The 14,159-nt window shown below is 50.8% G+C and overlaps 1 protein-coding gene across 1 annotated transcript; it reads right to left on the bottom strand.

Annotated features, from left to right (window-relative positions):
* Positions 1–3,177, bottom strand: LOC124651606 (transcription factor bHLH94-like). The gene is made up of 3 exons (XM_047190661.1): positions 2,806–3,177; positions 2,212–2,673; positions 1–111 (listed from the first exon to the last, which is right to left on the bottom strand). The coding sequence occupies exons 1-3, from the start codon at positions 3,175–3,177 to the stop codon at positions 1–3; spliced, it is 945 nt and encodes a 314-aa protein (XP_047046617.1).
* Between the last annotated feature and the right edge of the window lie 10,982 nt (positions 3,178–14,159).

Here is a 14,159-nt window from a genome sequence, read left to right as displayed (position 1 = left end):
CTAGCTACGGCTCGCTTCCTTGTGCTCCTCCTCTTGCTCCATCGTCTCGACGATGCGATGGACCGCCGCCGCGATATCGTCCACCGACGAGAGCCGGCAGTCGTCTTCCACCTGCGGCAGCCATATCCACCGATGAGTATATGAGTTAAATTTGCAATAGTACACGCATGACACTAGAGCACAGCTCTGCCAAGTCAATCAATGGAACTTCATCCTCGTTGTGGTGAAACACGCAGAGAGAGGGGAGAGCTTGGAGGCGTCGTCCGAGACAATGCGCGGAAAACGATGCCAGTTTGCTGTTTCGGCGTGACGCGCTGCCAAGCGGGCGAGCGGATGCATGGTCTGGAATAAGAAACTCAGAGCATCTCCAGCCGCGTCCCCCAAACCGTCCCCCAAACCGCGCCGGATTGAGCGTTTGGGGGACGTGTTTCGTTCGTGCCGTGTTTGGGGGACGTCGCTCCCCAGTCGCGTCCCCCAAACAAAATTTCGTAAATTTTAAACTTGACTAGATTCGATTAGATTCGTCCAAACTTACATAGATTCGAACGAAATTTGACTAACTTTAAAACTAAACCTAATCTAGAACCACTTGCGGCGGCCGGAGGCGTCGTAGTACTGCTGGAAGTTGTACATCTCGTCGGTGACGACCTCCTGCTTGACGCGCTCGTCGACGGGCTCGTCCATGGGCTCGTCCTTCACCAAGCCGCTTGGTCCTGCCTCGCCGTCGTCGGTGAGGTCCACCAGCGGCTTGCCGGAGTCGCAGATGGACATGGCGATCGCCGCGTCCAGGTTGCCCCTCCAGGCGTCCTTGTCGTCCATGGACGCCGGGAACGCCGCCCGCAGCCCCGGGCAGTCCTCGGGGTCGTCGCCGCCGGCGATGAGTCGCTGCTCGCCGCTCGTACTCCGCCAGCGAGCGCCGCTGCGATGCTTCCTCCGGCTCCTCCTTCACCTCCGGCTTCGGGATGAGGAGGGCGCCGCCGCGCCTCCCTTGCTGCCGCCCGCTGCCGCTACCTCCACGCCTCGTGTTGACGGGCGTCGCCGGCTCCTCCTTGACCTCCCGTTTGGGAACGGTATACGGCGTCGACCGGTACGACGACGACCGGCGGCCGATCGCGCCGGCCCCGAGGAAGAAGAGTGCGAGGAGGGACGAGTACGTCGTCCTCCTCGGCTGCCATTGAGGAGACGGCGGCGGCGACGACGGCATCTCCAGCCGCGGAGCGCCGTTGCGGAGGCCGCGGATGACGTTCTCGAGGGTGCGCCCGGAACGCCCCGCAGCAGGCGCGGCCTTCCCTCGTTCCAGGCTGTTGGGCCCGCCGATGAGCCCGTCGGTGCTGTGCATCTCGACGTCGTACTTGGCCTTGAAGTACGTCGTCCACCGGCCGTCGTTGTCCTTGGCCGCCCATGTCGGATCCGCCCGCTCCTCGGCGGTGAGTTGAGCCCGACGGGCCTTGATGGCGTCCCGCCATTGCCGCGTGTCTGGCTTCGGCGGCGGCGGGATGCCAATGCCGTTCACGGCCAGCTTCCAGCCGCCGCCGCTTGGCAGCCGCACGTCCGGCGGGACTCGGATCCGGGCGTGGTACAGCGCCCACGCCTCCGCCACGGTGAGGCTGCCGCGGCCGAAGCCGTTCGCCGCGGCGATCTTGCGGGACGAGCTCGACATTTTTTGAGCGGCGAGGAGAGGATCTGGGAAGGGGGAGGCGGCGGCGACGAGAAGGATTATGATGAGCGGCGATAACTGGAGGGCGTCTTAAAACAGCGGCGGCAGCGGGGTGGTTGCACGCAATAACTCCGGCGCGGACGGCCACGCGGCCATGCACGACGAGACGCGTCCCTGCGTCGCCTGGGAAAACAGGGACGCCATTAACGTCGCTTGACCAAAGGTAGGCGACGGGGTTTTAGCCTTCCGTGCCGCCGACGCGCAGGGACCCGCGTCGGTTGGCCTCGCGCTGTTGTGTCCGGCGTCCCCGGAGCGTCCCCTGTGGGACGGGGACGGGCTCGGGGCGCCGGACACCGTATCGGGGCGCGCCGGACAAAAAAGGGCTTTGGGGCGCGCGGCTGGGAACGTCTTTTTGTCCGGCGCGCCCCAAATCCCTTTGGAGGACGGTTTGGGGGACGCGACTGGAGATGCTCTCAAGGTAGCTAGCGTTCGGGAAGACGCGGGCTAGCTGGCTAGCTACTCCAGCTGGGGAGCATGTGTCCGTAAGCGCGTACCTTGAGGCTGAGAGAGTAGAGGGCCATGTGGCCGGCGCTGGTGGCGTTGAGGTGCAGCACGGCGAGCCGGTGGCCCTGCAGCCCGGCCACGATCCTCAGCAGCTGCCTCGGCCGCCGCCGGGAGAGCAGCTTCAGGTTGGCGTGGCTCTCCACGATGGTCACCTCGATGTCCGCCACGGCCGAATGCTTGGAGCCGGACGCCATCTCGTCGGCCACCGTGTCACTGCCGTCGTCCGTAGATGCCGCTGCGGCGGCGGGGTCCGGGCCGTGAGGGCGGAGGACGCTCATTGAGTACTGCGGGAATGTGAAGAAGTCCGCGAAGGGTACTGCTACGGCGGCGGAGACGTCGTCGAGGACGGGGTTGCGGAGGCGCGCGTGGCGGCGCGCCTCAAGGGATTGGACCAGCTGCTCCAGCTCCTTGACGTAGTTGATTGCGCCGCCAATTATGGACGCCTGGTCGCCCTGTGGGTAGAGATCACAGTAAACATGCTGTTTTCCCACAGGTCGATCACGCGGTATACTAGGAAGACTACATCTCAATTTTCAAATCATCATTGCCGCACTAGAACTCGCTCGATCGTCAGGAGTACGTACCCTTTGGACATAGGACGCCGGCATGGTGGAGCGGAGCACGGCGAGGTACTCGTTCATCTGCTTGCGGCGGTTGCGCTCGACGGCGATGTGGGTCATCCGCTGGGTCTCCGCCTCCTCCACGTTCTTGACGCTCCTCGCTCTGCGCCGCTTCCTCCTCCCTGCCGCGCCCGACGTCGCCGCCACCACCACCCCGCCTCCACGATCACCGCCGTGGACCGGCGGCGGCGGCGCTGCCAGGGAGGAGCTGCCGCGCGGGACTTCCGTGCCCGGGATCATGAGGGAGGCGGCCCAGCAGACGTTGCTCCCCTCCAACTCAATGCCGGCACCGTACCCACAGAATCCTCCTGAGAACACCACGGCCTCCAATGCCATAGCGACCAAGAAACCCCCAAGGATCTGACGATGAAGACACGCACAGACGCGGAAGAGGTGGATATAGATCACTAGCTATCGATCTAGCTCTGGGAAAATTTCGCCATGACCAGATCGAACGACGAGGTTTGCGTCGTGCGTACGTACGTGGCTGCTGCAGCTGCTATTGCTTGTGTCACCTGGCTGGGGCGATCGATGGGGGCGACACGTGAAGGGACGGAAGCAACATGTAACATGGAGCAAACCAGAGGAGGGAGGAGCGCAGAGCTTTCCAAGGCGACGAGAATAATTTTATACTCCCAGAGGTTGGATCGTGTGTGGGCCGGAGAGGGCAGGCGCGCGGCCGGCCGGGCTTACGTGGTTTTCCGGCGTGATTAGGCCATGATTTGGTCGGACTGCGCGCACTGCACGGCACGGCGCGTCGTGGCATGGGCCATGGCCATGGCAGTGGGAGGGACAGAGGGAGAAGAGAGGCGGCACGTACTGGCAGAGACGACGGGACGGCCTGCATGCGCGCGGGTGAAAGGCTAGCTGAAGGCATCGGGAAATGCAACGCTAGCTTTGCTAAAAACAACACCGGCCCGCACGACCCGTCACGTACGCACGCATGACACACACGTACCTTCTTTTCCCCATTCCAGCACGAGGAGCTGGCCGCCATTGCTCAGCGGTAACATGGTAACAGCCCAGGCTTCTCAACTCGTCGGCACGCGGTAACTTTTTCCCCCCGAAAAGGTGCCGTCTATTCATCCACAGCGGTACGAAGAGCATACAAAGTACTCCCTCTCTACAAAATGATGTCTCAATTTTCTCTTAGATCTATATGTATGAATGTATCTACACCCTGAATCATAACAAGATATATATAAATTTTTAAAAAGTCAAGACATTATTTTTAGAACGAACGGAGTCATATAAATAACAAATAAGTTGTGTACCACCTAACAACAATTACAAGCACTAAAGCAAGCCAAAAGTGCGTCGGTGTCCTTGCCCCTCCATCACCGTTATTGGACAAAACTGATAGTACTTGAGATTGTTTTAGTTGACTGATGGAAAGTCATCGTGACATGGTCCCAAAGGACCAGAGCAACACCATCCACAATGTTATTTTTGATTAAAAAATAGATTAATACTAAGCTCATACCAATTACACTCAGCCTCTACAACAACATAATATCAAGAATTGTTATAGACATTAAAGATGCACACCACAAAAAAGGCCCACCAATGCAACCAAAGAGTCGCAACAGCATGAACAACAATGATGCAATGCTAATCTTCCGGATCACCAACGGCATTTTCACAGTTTTGATGTGGACATCGCCACACAGCTAGCTAGACCACACACACGCAACGAGCACCAAAGCACCATCTTCAACCCGTCCTCTGCTATAACTCCTTGGAACACCCTGTCTCGACTCAAAACGAGCATGCTAGCTGGTATCTTTCAAGCTCATTCTTCTTTCAACAGACGCATTGGTCATCGGGGCCATGGAGGTGTCGATGTCGATGTACCCAAAGTGTCAACGTTATGCGGTTGAGGGTCGCCAATTCACCCAATCTTGTAGACAACTACGGCGTCGATGACACTTCCAAAATCATAGGCAATTATAAGAACCATGCATAGATCAGAAAGAAGAGTCCGACCTGAAACCACACTAAAGAACATGAAAATCGACGAGATCCTAGAAGATTTATCGGACACACAACTCCATGCGCCCTCGATCGACACTAGGCGCACCACCGAACCAAAGATAGGGCTAAGAACTTAGGAAGACTCTCTGATCCAAGATGCTAGGGTCTCACTATCGGAAGAAATATATATATTAAAACTAAAACAATAAACGAAAACATCCCATTAACGAGAGGCCAGGGACCCACCGCACCTCTAATACTTAAAACATCATCGAAGAAGGGACGGAGCGGCGCCGGTGGAGGGTACAGAAACCCTAGCCGCCTTGAGAAGGCCTGTTTTTTATCTCTCTCTCTCAGTCTCTCTCCCTGTCGTACCGGTTGACACGTCGTAACTTCTCGATCGAGCTCATCGCTATCCAACGATCGGACTCCTTCGGGTGCATGCATGCGTAGAGCCAGCGCGTACAGTACTGCAGTACGCAGGCCGCAGACACAGCTTAGCCACACTCCGATGCCCTAGATGCATTATCTATCTAGGAGAGAATTCCTTATTTGACACTACATAAACTTTCAGTTCCTTATTTGGCCCTAGAAAACTTTTTCTTCCTTTCTTGACATGTAAACTTCATTTCTTTTCCTATATGACACTGCTGTCAATTTTGTTAACTCCCACCGTTATCATTGTTTTTCTTGAACTATTATACCCTTTCCTCAGTCGCGATTGATTCGGTGCAGAAACTGTCGTCCACCGCCCATAACCAGCTAGTACTTAATCTCCACGCACGTAGCTAGTCCAGGTGGGTTTTTTTTCCAAGCAAGCTCAGCTTGCTGCATGCATGCGACGCAACTAGCATCTACCACGTCTTTGCTTTTTTTTTTTTTTTTTTTTTTGCTGTATGCACAAGCACGCGCCCAGCGGCAGTTGCATGCACGCGCAGTTAGGTGCAGCCTTTTTTTGTTTTATTTCACCAGTTATGCATTTTACCTTTATTTTTAATTGCTCTACAATTACTGCTGCCATACATGCACAAGTGCAGAACTGCAGATCAAGAACTGCCTTCAGTCAACTTGAGCCAACTTCTATTGAGTGTTCTCTGTCTGGGTTGTGGGTACTGTTATTTTTGTCATGTAAAAAATTACTGAACTAGGGATAGAAACGTCATTTTACATCCCAAGCTAACACCGTTAGTGCTTGGAATGCACTAGAGTGTCATGTAGGGAAGAAAATGAAGTTTGCATGTCAAATAGGGAAGAAAAAGTTTCCTAGGGCCAAATAAGGAATTGAAACTTTAAGTAGTGTCAAATAAGGAATTCTCTCATCTATCTAGCTAGGGCACACATGGGATTCGCATGAAGATCCTACACATACGAACAGACGCTCATTCCTACGCACTGCGGGACGGCGGTCACGGGAACCGTCAGCCCCCTCCCACGGTGACTCCATTGCTCGTAACACTACGAGGAGATGAGTTGATCGAGTGAGCTGCGTACTATTTCGCGCAAAATAAACTTTACTTATATACTTATACACTATACGGAGACATACTTTTGGTGAAGATTTGCTATTCTCCAGTCTAAGGCAAATAAAAGAAATGATAGCAATTTTATTTGGAGACATATACTCCCTCCGTTCTTTTTTAATTGACTCAGATTGAGTACAAGTTTGTATTAAATTCGAGTCAATTAAAAAGGAACGGAGGGAGTAGTTTTTAGGATCTCCGCATAAAGTAGGGTATTCTTAGTCAACTGACGTCTCACGTCACTTCCATAATATTATATTGGACTTGATAAATAATTTTATATTGTGTGAATTGTTTTTACTATTTTTTTAGTTGCAGCCCATTTGCAACTTAATATCCTTGGATGCAACCCGCTGCAACTGAAAAACTTATTTTTAAACTCCACTTGCAACTAAGAATCTCATTTATATCTCAATTGCATCTAATAAATTCTCAGCTATAACCCTGTTTGCAACTAAAAAAATAATCAGTTGCATCAACACTTGTAACTTAAATTCAGCTGCAACCGCTATTTTAAGTCATAGGATGCACGAATCTAATGGTTCTAGAGCCGAATGCGCATCAAAATTGGTTTAGTTCTAACACCATTAGATCTGCATCGTGATTTTTCACTTATGTTCCAAATTATGTTGCAACCGTGAATTTTTCAGTTGCAAGTTGAGCCAACTGATTTTTTTTTTTAAATTGCAAGCGAGGTTGCAACTAAAAAAATACAAAAGATGCTTTCGAACCATTAGATTTATTTTAGGATTCGTGCTAATTCTGAGCAACAACATGGGTTGCAATTGATATGTGGTGACGTCATGTGATAGCCATCGAAACTAGTTCTCAGCCAACTCACCAAAATTTAAATCTTAGATTAGCAAAACCGAAAAAATATCAAACCAATGCCCACATACTTATATTACGGCTGTGCACAAAGTTTCCATCTTCACAAAGTAAGAAACCTAATTAAGGTCGTCGGTGCATATACATCTTCCGATGTAACTAACACAGGAACCGATGTAATGAGCGGTCCTAGGGCCTCTCTTGCGTGAAGAGGAGGACCTACCGGAGGCCTGGACTCGTGATCTGGCCGGAGTGTTGAGTTCCGGAAGGCTCCGCCGGTGAATGTAACAGTGCTTTTGCCTGGAGTTTGTTGGATCGGAGGTATTCGGTCGTGCGCACCCATGTTTTTATTCCGACCGATTGGTTCTGGAGGGAGCGGCGCGAAGCTCTTTTTCTTTGATTGACATCAAGTGACTATGGATCCATGATGAAAGTCGGAAGAAGAGAATTTCATGAAGGCCGGAGGGGAGGACTAGCTAAGGGAGGTTCAAGTCTCGCGATGTTGAGGGACTTGCTTGGTGTTCCGGGCTTCACAAAGCAGCGGTATGAAAGTGGGGGCGACAACACAGGTGAAGTGCAGAGTCCTACCTTTCAGGGTGAAAACCCAAGGTCCGGCCTTAATTGGTTGTGCCTGGCAATATCCTTGGTGGAGGCATTGTTTTGAGAGCGGGGACTAGTCTGTAATTCAGGTGTTGTCTTGGTGGTGGATGTATTGTTGTTGTTAGGCCCGAGATACTGTAGCGGGACTTTTGTTTCTTAGTTTTCTTTTCTTGTTTTTGGCTGTGTGCATCCGTAGTGCCATTAGGGTGGTGCGTTGTTGCAGAGGCTGGGTGTAATTGGTATCTTCTTGATATTAATATATTCCCTTTATCGAAAAAGCTAAGGCTGGCCATAGTGCTAGTATCATAGGTAGTATCATGCATACTAGGCCCACAACAATGATGATGTGGCATGTGTGACGCCCCGGAACCGGTATCCTGAGGATTCCAGCGAACCCGCCGAAATCCGCACGATATCGATTCAGAGACGCCCTCCGACACGACGTGCGCGATGAATCACACACGTGATGCCAGAGGAATTAACACGAGCGGTAACATTACAACAGGATTACAATAGAGCCCACAAGGTACATATATTACAACAACGACTCCAACGAGTCAAGATACAAATATACAATACAAAGATCCAAATCATACAGAAGATCGAATACGTCCGAGTACGGACAAGATACAACTTGGACTAAGAGTCCTGAAGATAACCAGTGGCGTCCATAACCCCGCCTGTGCCAAGCCGGAAGGGTAACCTTGCTAACGTCGTCATCTCGTACCTGTCAAAGTCGGGCCATCGGTTGCCGACAAGAGGGAGGAAGCAAAAGAGAAAGGGAAAAGGCGAGAGTAAGTACCAAGGAACGAACTCCGGCACGTACTTAGCGAGACTAGAAATGGCTATGCTCGCCGAGCGAGTATATATATATATATATCGCCTGGGGCTATATGGTAGGTTTAGCGGCAGCAAAACTATAACCAATAGAGACACGCTACAACATCCGTCTACTCGTAGAAGATAAGAGAGCGCATAAGGTAACGGATAAATACTACACAAACATAACCCAGCCAAATACACATATCCCCTTCAACAATTGCGAAGAGGCAATGTAAAAGGCACTCAACGGTGGACAAGTTTTATTAGGTATCGGTTGTAGTAATGCTATATTACTACGCAAGTTATTAGCAGATTATTAGCAACAAGATAACGGTGTAAGTTGTTCTATGATCAAGCTATACAATTCCAAGTCGTCCATAACCGCAGTACACGGCTTATCGATAAGATGTACACCCCGCAGGGGTTGCCCAAATGTAACCATACGCATGCTCGACCCACTTACGACAGTGGATGTCTCACAACAAGACCGTTCCCAGTTCAACAAGAAAGTCTAGGGGGGCCACCCAACTAAGCTACCCGTTACGAAGTCCGGCCGTACTCCGAAGCGGACTCAGAGGTTTGCGCCGGCGGCTAGGCGTGCAAACCACACGCTTCGCTAAACGTCCCGCAAGGTACAGTACAAAATATAAACACCCGAAGGCAACAGGAAGTAAACACCCGAAGGCAACAGTAAGTAAAGCATGGCATACATGGCATAGGCAAATAAAACCAAGGTTGTGGCCCCCTTTTCAACCGACTTGAGAAAAGGTAATGGGTGAGGGGGGTCCCAATAATCGTCCCCACGCATGGGTAGAGCGCTCAATCTCGGAACAGATAACAAGAACTCGGGTCCTAGGGGACATTAGCGAGTCAAAGTTCCGATGCTTTCGCAAAGGGGCTCACAGATGCCTCTGCTTACAATTTTAGTTGTTAACAAATAAGTAAAGCATGTGTATCTCCATCAACTGATATAGCATGTGATAACCTCCCAACAACCCAACATATCCCGATAATAGATCGAGATAAACATCAGATCCTAAACACGCCTACGACTCGCAAAGCTCAAACATCAAGCAACGGCTATGGGTAAGGAATGATACATATAGGATTATTAGGGTAAACAAGTGGATAGGACACGTGACTCGATAAAGAATCGCAACATAAGGATAGCAATGCGAGGGAGAGAGTAAAGTAGGTGAAGAGAGAGGGCTCGCCTGTGGAAAGCTGCAGAAGCACTTGTCGGAGAACTCGTCGTATCTCACACCAACACTTCGTGATCCTATCCGTGAAGAAGCAAATGCTGGACAAACAACGGGTGCAAGTCTTACTACTACGAAGAAGAATCGGCATGCTCAAGACGATATGCATGCATGACATGGCAAGGATGATGCGATGCAACTTATCCATATTAATCGGAGTCGGAACCCCGGACAATCAAATTAAGGTTGGTGTTGCATTCCTACCGGCAAATTTAAGTGTTGATTAGCATAGAAACATGGCAGGGGTGAGCTACATCAATATTAACTGGAACCGGGACAATATTTATATAGTATCCCTCATATTCCATATGTTCCATATTAGGTGATATTGCAAACTAGCACGAAATTATATAATGCATGATGCAACAGCAAGCATGGATGGCATAATCATGTCCAGCACAATTTTCTGATCAATTTTCATATATAACACTTTTAATTTCGAGTTACGGTTTAAAAGATATGATTTATACGAGATTTACACATTTTCTGGAATTTTCGGAAAAAAACAGAAAACAGCTGAGACTTTTCTCACCGGAGGGAGAACCAGCCACAGACACTGACGCGCGGGACCAGGGAAGCTGACTGGGCGGAAGCTGCTGACAGGGCAGGAGGACCGCGGGTTAGGGAATTAAAACGGCCAGGGACCTCTTTGCAAAAAGAACGGATCCGGATCTCGGTGGGGCTTTTCTCACCTGAAGGAGGCTAGACGGACTCGCTGACGGGTGGGGCTGTTGACGCCAGCGTGGCGAAGCGTCCAAGCACGCCCACCAGGTGCTCGACGTGTAGCCGATGCCGCTCGCGTTCCAGAGGCGCGGTCACCGCGGTCAGACGGACGGGAGCTGGCCGATGCGGTGACGTTCCAGTGGGCGAGGCCATGCGCGTGGGTGCGCCACGTCGGCGCGGACGAAGAGGATGCGGCGCCGCCAAGAGGAGGTAGTCGGAGCGCCGGCGGCGGCGAGCATCTGCGGAGAGGGGCGTCGGACACGATGGTGAGATGCGGTTACAGAGGCAAGGAAAGGGGGGAAGGGGTCTAGGAGGTTGCGCGGCTCACCAGGAAGCCGACGGCGTGCTCAGGAGGGGCGGAGGAGGACCAACACAGCCGGGATCGAGGAAAAATCGCGGCGGCCAGAGCGAGGAATTGGCGAAAACGGCGGCGATTCACAGCTCCTCGGTTCGATTGCGAGCACCAGGTTGAAGAGGAGGTCTAGGCGCATCTCTGGGTGCCCTCAGAAGGGCGAGGGAAGGTGGGGAGCGGCTGCGCCATGGTGGAGATACTCACGGTGGTGGTGGTTGTTGGGGAGAATTCCCAGCTTGCTTGCAGATGAAGAAAGAAAGGGGCGAGGGAGGCGTGAGAGAGGGGAAAAGGTGCGGTCCAGGCAGAGATAAAGAGAGGGGGAAGGAGCAGGTGAGGTGCGGTGCCGTGGTGGAGGACCACTGCGGGTCACGCCATGTGCATGCTCTCCTCTAGAGCGAAGACGACAACAAAGACGGTGGCGTACCGCTTCGCTGCGGGCTGGAACAGGTCGAAAAGATGTTGGGCTGACTCGGCCCGGAAGGAAGAGAGGGAAAAGAGAGGGAGGTGGGCTGCTGTGGTGGAGATTGGGCCAGGGGGAGAGGAGGAAGGCCTGGATTAGAGGGGGTTTTATTTTGAAATACTTTTGCTGTTTTGAAAAACTGGTTTCAAACAAGGTTCAATTTCAACTTGAATCAAACATAGAGGAGAAAGCGAGTAAAAAGAATATTAAAATTAATAATTTGTATTGTGCTTTATAACTTTTGTTTGGGTTTTATTTAATGAAGAGGACAAAGGATAGGTTTATTAAACCATATGAGAGGGAAAACACAAATATGTTTTATTTAAATTAATTTTTATTTGATAAAATCTTGTGTATGATATGATGCATATGCCATGATGATGCACAAAAGAAAAAGAACAAACAAATCTAATAGGGGTACTACCCGGGGCCGTTACAATCGACACCACTAACAAGGGATCGCGCCCCGAGATTCCACGTCAAGGTACGGGGGAGAGAGGTGAACTATCGGATCTTCTAGCGCATCGTTGATCTTCACCCGACCTGGACGTGGGACCTTCTTATGGTGAAGTGTTGATCTTCTCGACACGACTAACAAGAATTCTTGCTCCATGCAGAACGGTCGACACCACCAACAAGAAGTCGTTGTTCCGCTGACGATGATGGCTCCGGTGAAACAAAGGAAGGAGTAACAGTCACATGGATCCACCAATTTCAATGTAGCAAAGCAATGATAAGAGTAGTCGGTATGGGAGCTACTCCATCCCGCAGCCAAAGCATTACTCGATACACAAATAGGAGAATCATGCAATCCACTCCCGGAATTCAGATTGGCGATCTTGATAGGCGTTGTCAACGAAGACTCGATGGGGACAGAGCAAAAAGAGTTGAAGAAGGATCGCAGAACCAAAGATGATGTCAACGGAGCAGACAGAGGTAGCCGCCGATGATGTTCTTCTGTCGGAAATCTTCAGAGATCGGTCCTAATAGGTTAAGGCAGAGATCGTCCAACCCACGTCGGAACCTAAGACTCAGAGAACTCGGATAAGAGAGAAGACTCAAAACTCGCAAAGGTAAGAGGAGAAAGAACATAGGTAAGGAGAAAAATGCAGAGCTAATTTGATCTATCCAACGAATTTCGAAAATAGGTTTTGACACTAGACACAACAACGTCCGTTGGCAAGGTTATCCTACAGGCTGGACTAGTGGGGTACCATCAACCTGAGGCTCTGATACCAACTTGTGACGCCCCGGAACCGGTATCCTGAGGATTCCAGCGAACCCGCCGAAATCCGCACGATATCGATTCAGAGACGCCCTCCGACACGACGTGCGCGATGAATCACACACGTGATGCCAGAGGAATTAACACGAGCGGTAACATTACAACAGGATTACAATAGAGCCCACAAGGTACATATATTACAACAACGACTCCAACGAGTCAAGATACAATATACAATACAAAGATCCAAATCATACAGAAGATCGAATACGTCCGAGTACGGACAAGATAAAAATTGGACTAAGAGTCCTGAAGATAACCAGTGGCGTCCATAACCCTGCCCAGGCCAAGCCGGAAGGGTAACCTTGCTAACGTCGTCATCTCGTACCTATCAAAGTCGGGCCATCGGTTGCCGACTAGAGGGAGGAAGCAAAAGAGAAAGGGAAAAGGCGAGAGTAAGTACCAAGGAACGAACTCCGGCACGTACTTAGCGAGACTAGAAATGGCTATGCTCGCCGAGTGAGTATATATATATATATCGCCTGGGGCTATATGGTAGGTTTAGCGGCAGCAAAACTATAACCAATAGAGACACGCTACAACATCCGTCTACTCAGAGAAGATAAGAGAGCGCATAAGGTAACAGATAAATACTACACAAACATAACTCAGCCAAATACACATATCCCCTTCAACAATTGCGAAGAGGCAATGTAAAAGGCACTCAACGGTGGACAAGTTTTATTAGGTATCGGTTGTAGTAATGCTATATTACTACGCAAGTTATTAGCAGATTATTAGCAACAAGATAACGGTGTAAGTTGTTCTATGATCAAGCTATACAATTCCAAGTCGTCCATAACGGCGGACACGGCTTATCGATAAGATGTACACCCTGCAGGGGTTGCCCAAATGTAACCATACGCATGCTCGACCCACTTACGACAGTGGATGTCTCACAACAAGACCGTTCCCGGCTCAACAAGAAAGTCTAGGGGGCCACCCAACTAAGCTACCCGTTACGAAGTCCGGCCGTACTCCGAAGCGGACTCAGAGGTTTGCGCCGGCGGCTAGGCGTGCAAACCACACGCTTCGCTAAACGTCCCGCAAGGTACAGTGACAGAATATAAACACCCGAAGGCAACAGGAAGTAAACACCCGAAGGCAACAGTAAGTAAAGCATGGCATACATGGCATAGGCAAATAAAACCAAGGTTGTGGCCCCCTTTTCAACCGACTTGAGAAAAGGTAATGGGTGAGGGGGGTCCCAATAATCGTCCCCACGCATGGGTAGAGCGCTCAATCTCGGAACGGATAACAAGAACTCGGGTCCTAGGGGACATTAGCGAGTCAAAGTTCCGATGCTTTCGCAAAGGGGCTCACAGCATGCCTCTCGCTTACAATTTTAGTTGTTAACAAATAAGTAAAGCATGTGTATCTCCATCAACTGATATAGCATGTGATAACCTCCCAACAACCCAACATATCCCGATAATAGATCGAGATAAACATCAGATCCTAAACACGCCTACGACTCGCAAGGCTCAAACATCAA

This window comes from Lolium rigidum, chromosome 1 (assembly GCF_022539505.1).
Source record: "Lolium rigidum isolate FL_2022 chromosome 1, APGP_CSIRO_Lrig_0.1, whole genome shotgun sequence".
Lineage (NCBI taxonomy): Eukaryota > Viridiplantae > Streptophyta > Magnoliopsida > Poales > Poaceae > Lolium > Lolium rigidum.
Note: the sequence above shows the minus strand (reverse complement) of the source record. Positions and strands in the feature narration are given on the sequence as shown.